The 19,090-nt window shown below is 51.6% G+C and overlaps 2 protein-coding genes across 3 annotated transcripts in view; one reads left to right on the forward strand and one right to left on the reverse strand.

The window, feature by feature from the left end:
• LOC101159330 (protein unc-13 homolog B-like) overlaps positions 1 to 2,113 on the forward strand; it is an 89,360-nt gene extending 87,247 nt beyond the window's left edge. For both annotated transcript variants that reach the window (XM_023958108.1, XM_023958107.1), the window contains one exon: positions 30 to 2,113. In XM_023958108.1, the coding sequence (XP_023813876.1) occupies positions 30 to 312 (283 nt within the window). In that variant the 3' untranslated portion in view covers positions 313 to 2,113. The remainder of the gene's footprint in view (positions 1 to 29) is intronic.
• Positions 1,907 to 18,155, reverse strand: sec14l2 (SEC14 like lipid binding 2). The gene is made up of 12 exons (XM_004086438.4): positions 17,769 to 18,155; positions 13,866 to 13,941; positions 8,358 to 8,401; positions 7,489 to 7,551; positions 7,218 to 7,406; positions 6,409 to 6,504; positions 6,276 to 6,336; positions 6,125 to 6,208; positions 5,947 to 6,053; positions 3,874 to 4,013; positions 2,391 to 2,560; positions 1,907 to 2,321 (listed from the first exon to the last, which is right to left on the reverse strand). The coding sequence occupies exons 1-12, from the start codon at positions 17,820 to 17,822 to the stop codon at positions 2,203 to 2,205; spliced, it is 1,203 nt and encodes a 400-aa protein (XP_004086486.1). The 5' UTR covers positions 17,823 to 18,155; the 3' UTR covers positions 1,907 to 2,202.
• Between the last annotated feature and the right edge of the window lie 935 nt (positions 18,156 to 19,090).

Genomic DNA, 19,090 nt, shown 5'->3' on the forward strand with positions numbered 1-19,090 from the left:
GCGCGGCTGACCGTCTGTGTCCCCCACAGCGTCCTGGGAAAGGAGACCCCCGACTGCTACGAGCTGCAGCTGACCGTGAAGGACTACTGCTTCGGCCGGACGGACCGCGTGGTCGGCCTGTCCGTCGTTCAGCTGCGGGACGTGGCCTCCCGCAAAAGCTGCGTGTGCTGGTGTCCGCTCGGCCCGCGGATTCACACCGACGAGACCGGCACGACCGTCCTGCGCATCCTGTCCCAGCGGCCGGCCGACGAGGTCGCCAAGGAGTTCGTGAAGCTGAAGTCCGAAAGCCGTCCGGCAGAGGAGGGCAGATGAGATTCAACCCTTTTAGTCCCAGAGGACAAACGCTCATGTACAACCAGGAGGGAGGTTTGGGGTTCAACTCCCTGTTGCTAAGTAACCCAGGGGGAGAATTCAGGAGTCCAAGGTTCTGCTGAGACGGCAGAAGATCTCCAGATCTAATCTACTACCAAAGACAGAAGCGGACTCAGCAGATTCATTCATGCATGTCTGGAATCCTCGCTTTGGTTCTGATGTTCTGAAGCCTTAAAGAGTCAAAGACAGTTGGGATCTGTCTAACTCCTGAAATGACACATCTCACATTTATTCCAGTTCTGCTGTCAGTTCAAGAAATATTTGCATCCATCTGAGTTTTTTAGTTATCAGTGTTGAGCTGAGTCTTAACAGGTCAACTTCAGGTCCCATTCACAGCTGCAGCTGTGGTTCTGCTCTGGTCCAGGTGGTGGACCGCCTCTGATCCAGACCTGGTTCTGAATCTGCTGTTTAGGGGGAGCAGCCGCCGCTGCTTCTGCGTTTGTCCGTCCTGCTCAGGACTTGGTTCAGACTAAGAGTCTCACAGCCTGCAGAGCCTTATTTTGAGGCCCCCACCTTGATATGGGGGTGTAAACTTGGTTCCCCATGGGGGGAGTGGACCTGTGATGGGACCAGCTCCTCCATGGAGCTGAACGGTGGAGGTTGGGCCAGACCCCGTTCCCAGCAGAGACTTCCTGCTTTAGGTAACCGTGGCGAGCTGCAGCCGGAAACAAGTCGGAAATGAGAGTTCTGCCACGACTCTGGCAGGACGGGGGAGGCCAGAGACGCCACGTTCAGGGGCCTCAGCCAGACAGCCACCAGTGGCCCCCTGGGTAAACTGCGTTTGAGATCCCTGGCTGAGACCACAGCGCCCCCTACTGAGCAGCTGCTGGGTTTCCGGAGAGTGCCTTGTGGAAAAGCAGATTGGGGGGGTTTCAGCTCGGTCCAGGTTAGTTCTGAAGACTCTAAGTCTCCTGATGTGGGTTAAGGTTTCACTCAGGGCATCTGGACTCTCTAGACCAGTTCTGGATCCGGTGAGTCCACTTCAGGACCGAAGTCTCCTTCTGTTTACATTTGTGCCAAAGAGAATGGGAGTCGATCCAGGCCGTGTCTTCACTGATGTTGCCTTGTTAAAACGCCGACCGCGGCGGTCACGGAGACGCCGATCGGCTAACGGGACGCTGGCAGCATGTATGTCAAAAATGAGACGTAGGAACAGATCGAGTTCTGTCGTCACGTGTGTTCAATATGCTCGCAATGATGTTTTGTAAATAAATGACTGAATGAAGGTTTAAGCCCCGCCCCTCTGTGATGTTTTTTAAGGGGAGGGGTTGGATTTGATCATTTCCTGAAGAAGGCGTTAACCATAAAAATATGGAACAAAGAGGAATGGGGGCGGATGCAGGAACCCCCCCACACACACCAGGGATAAGCCCCCCTGTTCCACTAACACGGTCACATGACCATGTGACCCTGATCCACGGACATCGGGTCCTAAAGCAGCCCCATACCATGAGACTCCCACCACAACATCTTTGTGACCCGTCAGACTGAAACACACGGAGACTTTGAGTTTCTGAATGAACAATAAAAGCTGGAACAGAGAGTGAGACGTTTATTAGCACGAGAAGCAGAGCAGAGGCGTTGGTTCCGGTGCAGGCCGGACCTGCTGCAGATCCCGTTCACACACGGACAGCAAACTCTGGAGACGCCGTCTCTGAGCGACTGAGGAAGCAACTGCTGAGCGGCGTCTGCAGCTGCTGCTCCACACTTTGGCTTCTTCATTCTCTTTTACCTGAATTCTGTTTCATTCTTGGTTTGATTGTTTAGAAAAAAGAAAAGTGTTTGGTTCTCGGCCAGCAGGTTCTGGTTCCGCTCAGCAGAACTCGGGTCCTACAGGGGGGTGCTGTGGCCCTCCGGCTCCTTCCGCTGGTCAGGAAGCAGAACTTCAACAGTGAAACTGACTTTCTTGGCCTGGAAGATGCTGTAGGTGTTGTCGAACCTCAGCACGTCTGTGGAGGAAGGAGGACACGTCATGGCGGTGTTCACGCGGCCCGTCTGCCGCTCGCCGGGTCACTCACAGACTCCAGGACGCTCGCAGGTCAGAGATCCGTCTTCAGGAACCAAGTGAGCGTTGTATCGCTGGTTGGGAATGATTTCCTCCATCTCGCCAGCCTTCTTCCACTCCCCCTTTTTGGCCTTTAGGAAAACGCCAAAACCGATGTCCGCCCCGTCGCTGGCGAAGTGCCACCTGAGAAGACAAGGCAGACGGTGATGCTCTGAGCCTGGGTCAGTTCTGGTCAGAACCCTGAGAGGACGCCGGTTGTAACCCTTGTGCTATCCTAGGCACTTCAACGTTGGGTCATCTAGACCCACTAGACAGTGCTCTGAACCTTTTTTCTTCAATGATTTGTGATCTTCACTGGTGTCCATGGATTACATGAAATCTTTCCACCTTTATCCACCTTTGTCATGGTAGGGGGAACACGCCAATGTTAGGGGGGGGGTCATAGGATAGCACAAGGGTTAACCGTCCTCTCAGGGTTCTAAACAGAACAGATAAAATCCTCACTTTGACCTCAGTCTGTTCTAATCCACATTTACTGTAGTTATTTAGTCATAGTAGTATAAATATCAGTATAAATACTGATAAAACTCTCCTGAATCTACAACCGCCTCAGGATTTCCACCCAAACAAAAACATGCGGCTGAATGTGAAGGACAGCCCCGCCCACTCAGGAGAACAACCAGACGCCTCCATTTCCTGTCCTCGTCTGATGAACCCGTCCAACGTCCTCTCTGTCTCTCTTTGTTTGCGTATGAGAGGAGAAGTGGCGTGGAGTCCATCAAAAACGTTACTACTGGAGTCAAACTTAGACTCCAATCAGACCAAAACAAGAGTTGATCTGTGAAACGGAGAAAACGTCTGACATTTAACGCCGTTGGTCCTCACGTCGTCCTCTAATCGCTTATTGCAGCTTCATGTCAGGACAGTCCTCCACTGATGCAGCAACAAAGCCTCCATTCTCTGCAGAGCAGCCCGCGGCGCCCAGAAGAAGCATCTAGAAACGCTGCAACGTCACGGGGCGCGGAGCCTCCTCTGCACTAAAACCTGCTGAACACCACATCTGACGCCAGACACTATGTACTGAAATATGTTTTTTATTATTGTTTTTTCATTGAAAATATGAACCAAGAACCAGTTTTTAAAAAAAACTGATTTTGCTTTTATTTTCAAATTTCGTTTTTAAATTTGTCAGAGTGAATTATTTGTATTGAAATCTAAATTGCTAAATACATTTTCAGAAGGCTGAATTCCAAATTGAGTTTTGCATATTACTTTGAATTATGGGTAATAAAACGTCCATGAGCAGGAGCCGCTGTTTATGTTCCTAAAGGTTGGGTTGTTTAGGCTAACCGGCTGCTATCGGGGCCGTCGGCGGTGTTTTGGTTCAGGCCGTCTGAGGCTGATGATGTCTCTTTAAAGCATCCCAGTGACTTTGTTTCTGCAGGAAAGCGTCTGTTTCCACTCGCTGTCTGACATGTCGAGGTGAACTTCCTGACCTGAGAACACAGCCGGGGAACAGAATCTCGTAGTCCTGCTGCTGAGAGGAAGCCCGGTTCACGGTGATGGACTGCTCGTAGTCCACCTTAACATGGTCCCGCACATAGTAGGAGGGGGGAACCGGTCCGACGTGGTTTATCTGCACCAACGACAGTCACAATGAGGCGTTAAATGCTCGTTTCTCTGAAAAGCTGAGGAAAAAAACACAAAAATGAAGACGTTTTACTTACTTTGACTGTCAGTGAACGCCTCTTTTGACACATTTCAAACACTGGAGCAGAGTTTTAGTGTTTACTCACAACCAACCCGACTGCCTCATGACCTCAACGCTCAGCACTTTGGTCAAAGTCTTTGTTTGTAAACGTCTTCATAAAAAAATAACAATAAACCTCCAACAACACAACCAAACCAAAATCAAGCAAAACTGTTGGAGATCAAAGGAGGCGTTGAGGATCAAAGGAGACTCAAAGCCTCCTTTGATCCTCAACCCCCCTTTGATCTCTTTCAAATTGTTTGGAATTCGTCTGAATTCCAAATTGCTTCCATTTCAGTGATGGTCACATGAAGAAATAACACAGGTAGACACAAACAGGACACGTTTATTACTTTTCAGATTACACTGCTAATCTTATCGTCTTAAACTTTGACAGAATAAACCCAGCTCCAACATTACAATTTAGTCCCAAACTCTGATCATCTGAAGGCTCCAATCTCTTGTCAGATCCGTTCTGGACGTTGGGATTTCCTCACAGAAGCACCTGGAGGATTTGAACCTGCAGCTTCGAGGTTCCTCTGCAGACGTTTCACCACAGAAACCCTGATATCACACAGACTAACTACAACCACCAAACAGCAGCTGACCACTTCCAAGAATCCAAACACAAACGTTCACTACGAGGTCAAGAAGACCGCCGACAGTCTGGATCAGGAAGACAAAGGTTTTCCAGGACTCTCCATGGCGATAAAATGACCTTTTCCCATCTGTTCATCTGCTCTGGGCCCAATTCTTAATCTACAAAACAGTGACAGTCAGTCAGTTCCTCATCGTTTGCTGATGGAGCTCTAACAACCACTGGGGCTACGGGACATGCAGAAGCCTTCTGGGGGGGGGGGGGGGGGGGGGGGGGGGGACCTCAGGCATCAGTGCTGAAGCAGGATGCTGATGGCGGGGTGGGGGCCAAAGGCGGACTCAGACTCGTTTTCATCCACAGAGAAGAGCCTGAAACGTCTCTTCTCTGTGGATGACTGAAGCTGTGACCCTCAGGGACCAGTTATCCCACTCCAGGTGGGGGCCGTGGGAGGTTCCATCGATTTATTTATGAAGAACTAGTTTCACTTTAGTGACTGCATGATCATTTCTCCTTTTGAAAGCACCAGACCTCAATGTTGCCATGGCAACCATGAGGATGATCAGGTGAGGGATTTTTAGGTGAGTTTGCAGTCTGCAGTTCATGACGTAGATGTTCTTAATGGAAGCTGGCAGATGGGGGGTGGTGGCCCCATCTGCCTCTGCTCTAAAGGCCCCGCCTACATCTGCCACACTCTACTACAAAAGCCCCGCCCCTACCTCTTTTTATTTATTTATTTATTTATTTTTATTTTTCTTAAACTTGTCCTGTCCAACAGCTAGGCAGGCAGATAAGAGCTGAGGGCCTCTTGTGTTGGACAGATTTTACTTTAACAACAGGGGTTATTAATCTTCAGACAAACCTCTTCCAAAAGCTCCGCCCCATCTGCCACCTTTTACTACAAAAGCCACACCCCCATCAGCCCCCCTCTGCTCCAAAAGCCCCGCCCCCATCTGTTCTAAAACCCCGCCCCATCAGCCACCTTCTACTACAAAAGCCACACCCCCATCAGCCACCCTCTGCTCTAAAGCCCCGCCCCCACCTGTTCTAAAAGCTCCACCCCATCAGCCATCCTCTGCTCTAAAAGCCCCGCCTCCATCTGCAAGCTTCTACTACAAAAGCCACACCCCCATTTGTTCTAAAACCCCGCCCCCATCAGCCACCCTCTGCTCCAAAAGCCCCGCCAACCTCTGCCCTAAAAGCCCCGCCCCCACCCAGACTCACCCTAGTCCGACAGCGTGGATCTCCATCAGGATCTGTCAGTTTGCCTCCGTAAATCGCCGGCAGTTCTTCTACGTCGATGTACTTCAGCAGAACCTCCTGCCAGTTTGCTGGGAAAGCAGGTGCAGATTAGCCCCCCTGCCATTACAACCCCCCAGCTGGGTAGCATGCAGAGTCTCACCCCCCAGGATGTAGATCTTGTCCCGTGTGGCCTCACACAGGAAATGCTTCACCAGGTTGTAAGCCACTGGAAAGAGTTTGGGGGCTGCGGGAGACACAGGAGGACAGTTCGACTGGTGTCCATGGAGGTTCATGAAGACCACCAAACCCACCTTTGATGACAAACAGCCTCTTCAGGCCTTCCGGGTAGTTGTCTTCAAACATGGTCAGGATCTGGAAGACAGAAGTCGGTAAGGTTTTCATCTGGAACGTCTGTGAGCTCCTCCTGAAACCGTGCGGCCTCACCTCCCCAAAGGTCTCGATGGCGGGTTTCCACAGGTGCTTCAGCCCCAGACCTTCAACGTCGTAGATCATCGTGATGGACTCCACATTCCTGCCCAGCTGAGTTTCCAACAGAAGACGGTCAGTTCAAAATACAGCAAATGTTGGAAATTGGAGGTTTTTTAGGACTAAATTCAGATTCCACAAGAAGTTCTGGATTTTGTGATCGTACTACGACAGAAGTCTAACGTTCTTCACAGCCTGAGAGACGCGTCTCTGACTGTGTGTTCACTATCGAGACCATGCCAGGTGACTGTGGGGGCGGGACTTCCTGTTGTGGGAACATGGAGTGAGGTGGGATCACGGAATTATGATGGAGAACCCTGAAGACTCTGATGTCAACAACATTTCTACTCCCTGGAACAATCAGCTGATGCTGGTGACTCAGCCCCTCCCACAGACGGCTGGCCTGGACCGTCACACAGCTGACCTCAAAGAGAATGTGGTTTCTGAACACCGGAACGGAACCACCGTTCATCTTCACATTCTTGTCACCTTCTGTCTGCGCTGCAGGTGTCTGACCTACATGAAGGACGCCATGAGCTTTGGTGTGGGTGGGGCTTAAGAGTGCGCCCCTTCCAACATAAAACAACTTAACTTGATGACAGAAATGAACGCATAAATAAATAAAGGATAGATGCGGTTCTCTTCTCTCTGAAATCGTCACTTAGTCTACGTTTCCGAAAGCTCTTCTGCCGCAGACGACCTGCATTTCCAGGCCGCGGTTCTCTGGCGTTCTTTGGCGTTCTCTGCAAACATCGTCCAGGTCTTACCCGCTCCGTCTGACGGTTGCACTCCTTCTGCAGGAGCTCGCAGTCTCGGATCTTGGACTTGATGAAGTCCTGCTTGGAGGCGGACAGGAAGAGGCCTTTCGGATCCATGGGTCCGATGACATCATACCAGACCGGGCTGCCCTCGCGGTCGTAACCACACATTCCTCCGGACAGGTACTTCTCTATCACCTGCATGCGGAGTCACACGGCTGCAGTCATCGGATGTCACACATTCAGAACACTTCTGGAGGAAGCGGGTTTTTTCTTTTACCTCTGGTGGGCGCCACTCGTTGGCTAACATGTCCACCTTCATCTGCTTCCTGAACTCCATGTGCTGGAACAGAGGAGGAGATCCCGTCAAACGCGCAGGTTTGAGCGCAGCGGGAGGCACAGTAACGCCGCTGGACCCCAGGCCAGAAAATTTGGAAGACAGCAGAAACGGTAAAAAACCAGTTCCTGCATTCAGGAGCGTCCGGGGGCCTAACCCTCCCAGGAGGACCTGACACCGCGCTCTGATGGATCTCGGCTGCTTTAGAAAGGATTCGGTTCAGATCATTTAGGATAAAAACCGTTTTCCCCTGTGTGAGTTTTATGGTTTTAGTCTCAGAACTCGATAACGCCACACAACGTCCACTAAACACTTGTGAAGGTTCTTCTGTTGTGTGGAGGTGACGGCCAACATCTTTCTTCTGACACGCCTGATTCAGGTGCTCAGCAGCTACGCCAAGGAAACCAGGACTGGCCGTTGCCTTGGAGACGCATAGCATTGGGGGAGTCGCTTCCTCAGCAAAGCTAAAGTCCGGAGTTTTCTGACTGATGCTGTAGCAGAAGTGGAGGTAGAGACGTGGTTCTCCTGAGGTTCTCCTCAGTCAGGACTGGAAGCCTTTAGAAGACAATCAGTGGTCTTTCTGTCATCCCTGCTCTGTGCTTCTTATCTGCTCAGGACGGAGCGATGACTCAGAGGGCGGCGGTGACCCTATACCACGCCGCTCCTCTGTAATCTGTCGCCACCAGCCCTGGAGCGAAGTGCAGCGCTGCAGATGCTAATCACTGAAGGAGACGCCAACGTGGTCGTACTTTGGAGCCTCGCCTGACCATCGACTGCAGTAAAAGTTAACATTTGACTCGAGGAGCTCTGACCTTCCGCAGCATGGCCTCAGACTTCTGCAGGTTGAAGTTTCTGGCTGAAAAACACAAACAAACAAAGAAGAAAGTGTAAGGAACGTCCGCAGCAGTGTGGCGAACATATGCAGCGGCATGGGGAACGTCCGCAGCGGTGTGGGGAACGTCAGCAGAGGCGTGGGGAACGTCTGCAGCGGTGTGGCGAACATCTGCAGCGGCATGGGGAACGTCCGCAGCGGTGTGGGGAACGTCAGCAGAGGCGTGGGGAACGTCTGCAGCGGTGTGGCGAACATCTGCAGCGGCATGGGGAACGTCAGCAGCGGTGTGAGGAACGTCCGCAGCGGTTGGGCGAACATCTGCAGCGGCATGGGGAACGTCTGCAGAGGCGTGGGGAACGTCCGCAGCGGTTGGGCGAACATCTGCAGTGGCATGGGGAACGTCCGCAGAGGCGTGGGGAACGTCCACAGCGGTGGGGCGAACATCTGCAGAGGCATGGGGAACGTCCACAACGGTGTGGGGAACGTCCGCAGCAGTGTGGGGAACGTTCGCAACGGCGTGGGGAACGTCCACAGTGGCGTGGGGAACGTCCCCAGAGGCGTGGGGAACGTCCGCAGCGGCGTGGCGAACATCTGCAGCGGCATGGGGAACGTCCACAGCGGTGTGAGGAACGTCCGCAGCGGTTGGGCGAACATCTGCAGCGGCATGGGGAACGTCTGCAGAGGCGTGGGGAACGTCCGCAGAGGTGTGGGGAACGCGGCATGGGGAATGTCTGCAGCGGCTTGGGGAACGTCCACAGCGGTGTGGGGAACGTCCCCAGAGGCGTGATGAACGTCCGCAGCGGCGTGGCGAACATCTGCAGCGTCATGGGGAACGTCCACAGCGGTGTGAGGAACGTCCGCAGCGGTTGGGCGAACATCTGCAGCGGCATGGGGAACGTCTGCAGAGGCGTGGGGAACGTCCGCAGCGGTTGGGCGAACATCTGCAGTGGCATGGGGAACGTCCGCAGAGGCGTGGGGAACGTCCACAGCGGTGGGGCGAACATCTGCAGCGGCATGGGGAACGTCCACAACGGTGTGGGGAACGTCCGCAGCAGTGTGGGGAACGTTCGCAACGGCGTGGGGAACGTCCACAGTGGTGGGGCGAACATCTGCAGCGGCATGGGGAACGTCCACAACGGTGTGGGGAACGTCCGCAGCAGTGTGGGGAACGTTCGCAACGGCGTGGGGAACGTCCACAGTGGTGTGGGGAACGTCTGCAGAGGTGTGGGGAACGCGGCATGGGGAATGTCTGCAGCGGCTTGGGGAACGTCCCCAGAGGCTTGAGGAACGTCCGCAGCGGCGTGGGGAACGTCCGCAGCGGCGTAGGGAACGTCCGCAGAGGCGTGGGGAACGTCCACAACGGTGTGAGAAACGTCCGCAGCGGCATGGGGAACGTCAGCAGAGGCGTGGGGAACGTCTGCAGCGGTGTGGCGAACATCTGCAGCGGCATGGGGAACGTCCACAGCGGTGTGAGGAACGTCCGCAGCGGCATGGGGAACGTCCACAACGGTGTGGGGAACGTCCCCAGCGGTGGGGCGAACATCTGCAGCGGCATGGGGAACGTCCGCAGTGGCGTGGGGAACGTCCGCAGCGGCATGGGGAACGTCCACAACGGTGTGAGGAACGTCTACAGTGGCGTGGGGAACGTCCACAACGGCGTGGGGAACGTCCGCAGCGGCATGGGGAACGTCCACAGCGGTGTGGGGAACGTCCCCAGAGGCATGAGGAACGTCCGCAGCGGCGTGGGGAACGTCCGCAGCGGCGTGGGGAACATCCGCAGCGGCGTGGGGAACGTCCGCAGCGGCATGGGGAACGTCCACAGAGGCGTGGGGAACATCCACAGTGGTGTGAGGAACGTCTGCAGCGGCGTGGGGAATGTCCGCAGCGGCATGGGGAACGTCCGCAGCGGTATAGGGAACGTCTGCAGCGGTGTGGCGAACATCTGCAGTGGCATGGGGAACGTCCGCAGCGGCATGGGGAACGTCCACAGAGGCGTGGGGAACGTCCACAGTGGTGTGAGGAACGTCTGCAGCGGCGTGGGGAATGTCCGCAACGGCATGGGGAACGTCCGCAGCGGTATGGGGAACGTCTGCAGCGGTGTGGCGAACATCTGCAGTGGCATGGGGAACGTCCGCAGAGGCGTGGGGAACATCCACAGCGGTGGGGCGAACATTTGCAGCGGCATGGGGAACGTCCACAACGGTGTGGGGAACGTCCGCAGCGGTGTGGGGAACGTCCGCAACGGCGTGGGGAACGTCCACAGTGGTGCGGGGAATGTCCGCAGCGGTGTGGGGAGGGGGGTTAATGTAATGGTTTAGTCCAGACACAGTTTGAACGCCAACCAGCTGTCATGTTTGAAATGAACAAAAACGGATCCTCCATGTCGCTTAGGAGCATTTGGGAAAACAAACGGCTTTGGCCTGAAGTGAACAGACGTTCCTCGCTAAGGAGGCATCATGGGAGTGATGCATCGTGGGAGTGATGCATCGTGGGAGTGATGCATCTGTGTGTCTGCTTCAGCAGTGCCGCTCCAGTCTCTTGACAACATGACCACGGCAGAACGTGTGTGCGGTCGTACGCTGCGTTCTTTGCTGGCATCCCACTAAGCTGCAAGCCTTCTGGCGGCTCCCCCTACAGGCGAGGTGCAGCTACAGCAGCAGAGCTCCTGGTGCAGGCTTGGTTTGTTAGAAGGAAGCACTTCCTCTAGTTTGTCACTCTGCTCGGTTCCATGCTCTTCATGGAACCGAGCTGTGATCACATCAGTAAAATGCCATCTTCATGGGATCAGAACAACCCAAACTGACCTCATAGCTCTAACTACTTCAGAAAACACATTTCTAAACCTATCATAAAAATTTGCTGATGCAGCACATTCACATGTGACCAGTGAGCTCAGAAAGAAGCTTCATTTGAAACTTTAGGAGGACAAGACACCGATCAGATCAGATCTGATCAATCAGCTGGGATGTTCTTCTCTAAACTCAACAGAACCTGCAGCTGGAGTCCAGGAGAACGTCCTTCCTCTGGATCAGAAGCCTCCGTCCTGAGCCGATGATAATGAGCAGACGGACTCTTCCTCGTCTAAGAGGATTATCTGTGCAGCAGAACATGATGTCAGGCTGGATTACGCTGAAGGACTCCCTCCAGGGTCTGCAGACTTCAGCTCCACGTGTCTGAAGTTCAGGTTCCGCTTTTCATGACATGAACTTTGACCTCCAGCCACAAAATGATAAGATAGCAGACCCGAATGGAGATATGGAGAAGATTTATAACAAGGACATGCCGCTCTTCCAGTTTGAACAGCAGTTAGTTGGATCTGACCCCCCGTTCTTCAGACTCAAATTGAGTTCACCTGCAGGACAACAGAGACCATCGTTCTCAGGAGGAACAGGGTTCTCCAGTTTGGTCCAAACCAGAGCTCAGGTGAACGGTCACACCAACAGAATCAGGAGGACCATGGGAGGAAACCAGACCAGGGTCAGAACAGGATCAGACCAGGATCACATCAGGATCAGACCAGGATCACATCAGGATCAAATCAGGATCAGAACAGGATCATACCAGGATCACATCAGGATCAGAACCGAATCAGACCAGGATCACATCAGGATCAGACCAGCATCAGAACAGGATCACATCAGAATCAGAACAGGATCACATCAGGATCAGAACAGGATCAGACTAGGATCACATCAGGATCAGACCAGGATCACATCAGGATCAGACCAGGATCACATCAGGATCAGACCAAGATCACATCAAGATCAAACCAGGAACAGAACATGATCAAACCAGGATCAGAACAGGATCATACCAGGATCACATCAGGATCAGAACCGAATCAGAACATGATCACATCAGAATCAGAACAGGTTCAGAAAAGGGATCAGAACAGGAGCAGACCAGGATCAGAACAGGATCAGACCAGGATCACATCGGGATCAGAGCAGGATTACATAAGGATCAGAACAGAATCAGAGCAGGATCACATCAGAATCACATCAGGATCAGAGCAGGATTACATCAGGATCGGAACAGAATCAGACCAGGATCACATCAGGATCAAACCAGGATCAGACCAGGGTCACAGCAGGATCAGACCAGGATCACATCAGGATCAGAACAGGATCAGACCAGGATCACATCAGGATCAGACCAGGATCACATCAGGATCAGAACAGGATCAGACCAGGATCACATCAGGATCAGAACAGAATCAGACCAGGATCACATCAGGATCAAACCAGGATCAGACCAGGGTCACAGCAGGATCAGACCAGGATCACATCAGGATCAGACCAGGATCACATTCAGACCTCTGCTGTAAAAACAGGCAGAACTCATGGTGGGTGTTTTGACTGACAGCGTCTCAGTCGGTGGCCTCAGGAGGACTCTCCCCATCTCAGAGTTTACCAGGAGAAAGAAAAACGACGATCAAACAGAACGGCTGGATTCAAGCTCAAAACCTGAAGCGGTTGAAATATCAAAGAACTGAAGGGAAAGTGAGTCTCTTCCTGATCATTAAAAGTTTCCTTTAGGAACCACAGTTCTAGCTAGAACGTCCACCTACTGCCAGAACCCAGCTGGAGGGAGAACGTCTGAAGACTAGAAACCGTTTGGGTTCTGTGTCTTTGAGCTGTTGTCAGAGCATCACTGTCACCACCAGGATGTTGATCAAAGCAGGTCTGATAAGGGGCGGAGCTTAATGGAGGAAAGGCAGTTCTGTTTGTGTGACGAAGTGGCGTCATTGAAGAACGGACCAGGAGAAAGGAGAAAAGGTCCATTCAGACTGAAAAAAACACGGATGCTCTCATTCTGTTCATGTTTTTACACTAAAAACCGTCATTATTGCTCCCATCACACATGTAGATGTAAAGAATGATAGAATCAATAATCCCTTCTCATTTTATGGGCCCACTTAGAGAAAAGGAGCAAAAACAACAAAGATGAAAACGTGTTTGGAAACATTTAATCTGCATCTCATTTTAATCCAGATGATCAGAAATCTTTCATCCTATTTGTGTGAAATCTTTGTAACTGGGAGTCTGTTTCCACTTGAACGTCTCAAGGTTTGTGCCGCCGCGCTCGCTTAATGAGGCCCTGCATTCTGGGGCTGGACGCTTTCCACATGGAAACCTGATCCGGGTGGAGCTGCCGACGGCTGCAGCCATGGCATTAGAGCGTGATTAGCTCTGGATTAGCTCCAGGCAGCAGGAGGCGCAGCTGAAGGAGCAGCAGCTGAAGGAGCCGCCTCAGCCTCCTGTCTCCTCCTCCTACAGTCACATCAGGTGAATCAACAGAACATCTCTGAAGTTCACACATGGGTTTGTTTAAGTGGTTGCATGAAAACTATGCAAGTTTAAACTCCTCCAAATGTGTTGCAACCCATAAAACCACAGACTCGCTGGTAAAATGCGGTGACGGCGTTTCCAGCTGCGACTCCGAGCCTACAGAAGGAAAAGAGTTGATGAAGATGTCTGCTCCTCACCTCGGAGCCACCGCAGCAGGAAGGCGTCATGCTGGGCCGGGAGCTGAGGGAGGATGTCCTGGATCCGCTCACGAAACTGGAGGAAAGACAAAAGCGTCAAAAAACGGTTTCTTTAACTGAACGTAGCATTTCAGAGCTACGGAAGCCGTTTTCAGCCTGTTTCAGTTTGTTTCCATTCATATCAAATCTTCATGTTTGCAGCATCAATTCATGGCCTCTGAGACACAAACACAGGCAGCAGAGCGGGACATCATCCCTGCAATCACTTTATTAATAATGATCAACTTTATTTATCTGGCCCCTTTCAGGGCACCTAAGGTCGCCTAACGGGTACAAAACAAATCATAAAACACAGTTTAAAGAATAAAGCAGTAGTTAAACTCATAAAATAATAAAAAACACTAGAATTATAGAATAATTGGGGTGAACACTGAGAGAGTTAGTCCATGCTCCGTAAATCAGAAGGAAGTGAGTTCCAGAGCTGGGGGGCAGAGCGGCTGAATGCTCTGCCCCCCATGGGGACAGGCCGAGCGGTGGGCCGAGCAGGCCGAGCGGGCCGAGCGGCGCAACCAGCCGGCGGGAGGAGGCAGACCTGGGGGAGCGGGTGGGAGGAGAGGTAGAGCTGGGTATCATCTGCATATCAGTGAAAGTGAATGTTGTGTCTATGGAAGATATGACCCAGGGGGAGAAGGTCAATGATGAACAGCAGGGGCCCCAGGACGGACCCCTGGGGCTCACCTGTGGTAACTGGGACTGTAGGAGAGGTGAATGATTTTGATTGGTTGACTGTTGTTGATCCAAAATCAACATCATTTGTACCAAAAGAAGTTCTGCCACAAAAAAAATGCAGGTTCTTTCAGTTTCTGCAAACAGCTGCTTTAAAAGGGAACCTGTTCGGTAAAAACTCCTGAGAACAAACACACGGCCGTATGGTTCAGCAGGAACTACCGCAAGAATTCTTGATTTATCTGCAGATCTGACACAGAAAGCCGCAGATGGACTTTAGCTAGCGTTAGCTTCTCTGCTCTCCTGCAGGTGAACTCTGGTACTGTTCACTTCAGTGTGAACACAGACAGACCTTCATAAGAGGGGAGGTGCTGTAGCTCCGTGTGTTTGGAGGAGAACCAAACGGCCACAGCGTGAATCTGAAGAAGCAGGAACAATGAGGACGTTTGGAAATGCATGCTGGGTAAAGGAGGAGCAGTGAGGAGATCCAGGAGCTTCTCACAGATGAGAATCAGAGGAGGACCCACAAACACGGATGAACGGAGGTGTGATGTCATCATAGAGAAAGCCTGACCTCCAGCTCCCGAGAACCGAGGCCAATTCCCTTACAGTTGCTTCCTGACACAGGTGCCGCCATGTTGAAGCCAGTCGAAAGTGATTGGTCCGAGTCTCTGAGTCATCGTATCCATGGCAACGATGGCGGCGCCCGTATCAGGAAGCGATGGTACTTCCTATTTGGGAACACAAGGGTTGAGCTGTCCGTTGTTTTTACAGTCAGTGAGCAGAACCAGTCACTTTTCTTCTTCTCTTTCTGTTCTGCTCAGAGCTGGAGGCAGACCACAGCGCCCCCAATGGACAGCTGTTGGAACTGCATGGATAGCGACAAATCTAAATAGAAGTGATGTCACGACTCCATGCTTTCCACTCCACCATCTGTTAACATCTGTACATTTATGAATGCCGGTTTTTAATATTTACAGTTTCAGTTCCTGCTGCTCACAGTTTTATGATTATAGTCAGAGGTGGATATTTTTAACGAGTTTGACCTTGTACTTTAAAGATTCTCCTCCAGAGACTGAAGAACCAAAGAGTGATGAATGCTAAATGATTCATTCATGAACGTCTTCTTCTTCTTCTTTCACATCTTTCAGCATTTCCTGCAGGGGGGAGGGGGGCAGTCACGCTGAAACGGGGAAGTTTAATTCTGTTGTAATGAAGCTGTAACCACAGCTGAACATGTGTCTCTGCAGACAGACTCCAGACCTCCATCAGGAGTCCAGACCTCCATCAGGAGTCCAGACCTCCATCAGGAGTCCAGACCTCCATCAGGAGTCTAAACCTCCATCAGGAGGAGTCCAGATCTCCATCAGGAGGAGTCCAGACCTCCATCAGGAGTCTAAACCTCTATCAGGAGGAGTCCAGACCTCCATCAGGAGGAGTCCAGACCTCCATCAGGAGTCTAAACCTCCATCAGGAGGAGTCCAGACCTCCATCAGGAGTCAAGACCTCCATCAGGAGGAGTCCAGACCTCCATCAGGAGTCCAGACCTCCATCAGGAGTCTAAACCTCTATCAGGAGGAGTCCAGACCTCCATCAGGAGGAGTCCAGACCTCCATCAGGAGTCTAAACCTCCATCAGGAGGAGTCCAGACCTCCATCAGGAGTCAAGACCTCCATCAGGAGGAGTCCAGACCTCCATCAGGAGTCCAGACCTCCATCAGGAGTCTAAACCTCCATCAGGAGGAGTCCAGATCTCCATCAGGAGGAGTCCAGACCTCCATCAGGAGTCTAAACCTCTATCAGGAGGAGTCCAGACCTCCATCAGGAGGAGTCCAGACCTCCATCAGGAGTCTAAACCTCCATCAGGAGGAGTCCAGACCTCCATCAGGAGTCAAGACCTCCATCAGGAGGAGTCCAGACCTCCATCAGGAGTCCAGACCTCCATCAGGAGTCTAAACCTCCATCAGGAGGAGTCCAGACCTCCATCAGGAGTCCAGACCTCCATCAGGAGTCCAGACCTCCATCAGGAGGAGTCCAGACCTCCATCAGGAGTCTAAACCTCCATCAGGAGGAGTCCAGACCTCCATCAGGAGTCTAAACCTCCATCAGGAGGAGTCCAGACCTCCATCAGGGGGAGTCCAGACCTCCATCAGGAGTCCAGACCTCCATCAGGAGGAGTCCAGACCTCCATCAGGAGTCCAGACCTCCATCAGGAGGAGTCCAGACCTCCATCAGGAGGAGTCCAGACCTCCATCAGGAGGCTAGACCTCCATCAGGAGTCTAGACCTCCATCAGGAGGAGTCCAAACCTCCATCAGGAGTCCAGACCTCCATCAGGAGGCTAGACCTCCATCAGGAGTCTAGACCTCCATCAGGAGTCCAGACCTCCATCAGGAGGAGTCCAGACCTCCATCAGGAGGAGTCTAGACCTCCATCAGGAGGAGTCCAGACCTCCATCAGGAGGAGTCTAGACCTCCATCAGGAGGAGTCCAGACCTCCATCAGGAGTCCAGACCTCCATCAGGAGGAGTCCAGACCTCCATCAGGAGGAGTCTAGACCTCCATCAGGAGGAGTCCAGACCTCCATCAGGAGGAGTCCAGACCTCCATCAGGAGTCCAGACCTCCATCAGGAGGAGTCCAGACCTCCATCAGGAGTCCAGACCTCCATCAGGAGTCTAAACCTCCATCAGGAGGAGTCCAGACCTCCATCAGGAGTCCAGACCTCCATCAGGAGGAGTCCAGACCTCCATCAGGAGTCTAAACCTCCATCAGGAGGAGTCCAGACCTCCATCAGGAGGCTAGACCTCCATCAGGAGTCTAGACCTCCATCAGGAGGAGTCCAAACCTCCATCAGGAAGCTAGACCTCCATCAGGAGAAGACTTTCTGGAAGCTCCAGATCCAAACCCATCAGGAGACGTGCAGAGTAAATCCTCCCCAGGTGTTCATCTGCTGTTTTGATCAAATACGTCACAGCAACGGAGGCAGATTTGATGTAATAATTCAAACATTTTTATCAAACGTTATTAGAATAAAGAAAAAACATAAAAAATTGAAACTGACAATCCAAGTGATAGAAGTAAAATCCTTCTGAAGCATTATCGGATATCCCGGGTCATTTCTATCCCGGATCATTTCTATAAATCGGGTCATTTCTATCCCGGGTCAGGAATGCGATTACCTGCTGCAGCGTTTCCGCCTGTTTCGGACTGAGGTCTCCCGGTCTTCCGCTCATGTCTGCGACCCGTCAGGAGCGCGCGGCGTCTTCAAGGATCTGCGCGCGGGCATCCGGGGGAGGAGGACCCCTCCCGCCGTTAACCGTGACAGCCGGGGCTGAGTCCCTGATGACGCCCCTTGATGCTCATGCGCGGCCGCGGTGTCCCGTTGCTGCCGCTGCTCTCGGGCTGCAGGCGGAGAGCCGATCAGGAAACGTCGTCACGAAACTCCGCACGCGGCAGCCGGGCCGGCCGAAGATAGGAGAAATGACAGAGGAGTCACTCTGATCAAGGAGGCGGTGCCGGAGCCGTCAGCGCGTGGAGCGCGCCGGGCCCGCGGTTCGGTGGTTACCTCACCGAGGGTCCGATGACGTACCAACAATGTAATCAGTTATGCTAATCAATATGTCCGGATGTAGAACATTTCAGACTTTTATCCCCGTCTGAGTATAAATCTAAAAGCATTTAAATTAGAAATGAATTAAAAGTGAGGATTTCTATTTGTCCTTGTAAAAGTTCAAATATTAACAGAATGAGACACAAAGAAAATGTTTTTGGCAGATTATTTAGTAGGAACACGAAGAAAGAGCTTTCTACACATGCGCAGTTCAAACATCTAGAGTGATTTTAAACTTGTCTTTTACTGTCTTGTGTTCATATCCGTCATGTTTGGCACTCAATTCATTTTAAACACAAAGAATTGTGGTTTTAAAACCAAGAAAGAAATAATGGAAGAAAATCGCGTTTACAGACAGTTTAGAGTCTCAGGGCGCAGACAGGAAATCCCGCAAAACCCTTCAAACGCAGAAAAGTTTCGCTTTGATTACAAGATTCACCGCATCAACGCGGCTCAAACAGCTGGAAGAATCTAAAGTCATGGTGGTGATTTTTTTAACTCAACTTTATTGCACATTATGCCATTTTACAAGAATGTACTTTTAGGTATGCAATAAAAACACAACTGCAAATTTCAAATACACATCTGTAACATACAGAAGAACGAGAATAGAAATAGAAATAAGCCAGGGGGTTAAACTCTACGAGGAAATACTGAATCTATCACATACAGACAATTTTCTGATTGATTTTTGCTTCTCTGAATTTAGAATACTGTTGATATACTGATTTAATTCAGAAAGGAATACAGTGAAACAGGGTTTTCTACCAGAAAATTTACATTTATGAACATGGAATTTGGCCAAAATGAGTAAAAGATTTAAAAGTAAACAAAACTTCTTTTGCATATTTTTTTATATTAGACCCAACAAGACATCTTTCCAAAACAAAA

This window comes from Oryzias latipes, chromosome 9, assembly GCF_002234675.1.
Source record: "Oryzias latipes chromosome 9, ASM223467v1".
NCBI lineage: Eukaryota > Metazoa > Chordata > Actinopteri > Beloniformes > Adrianichthyidae > Oryzias > Oryzias latipes.

Excerpts from the sequence above, each read along its gene's own strand:
- sec14l2 (XM_004086438.4), bottom strand. The coding sequence starts at position 17,822 with ATGAGCGGAAGACCGGGAGACCTCAGTCCGAAACAGGCGGAAACGCTG. Across the intron at positions 6,505-7,217 it reads GCAACCGTCAGACGGAGCGG|CTGGGCAGGAATGTGGAGTC; the intron begins GTAAGACCTGGA and ends TTGGAAACTCAG. Across the intron at positions 6,337-6,408 it reads CCATCGAGACCTTTGGGGAG|ATCCTGACCATGTTTGAAGA; the intron begins GTGAGGCCGCAC and ends TCTGTCTTCCAG.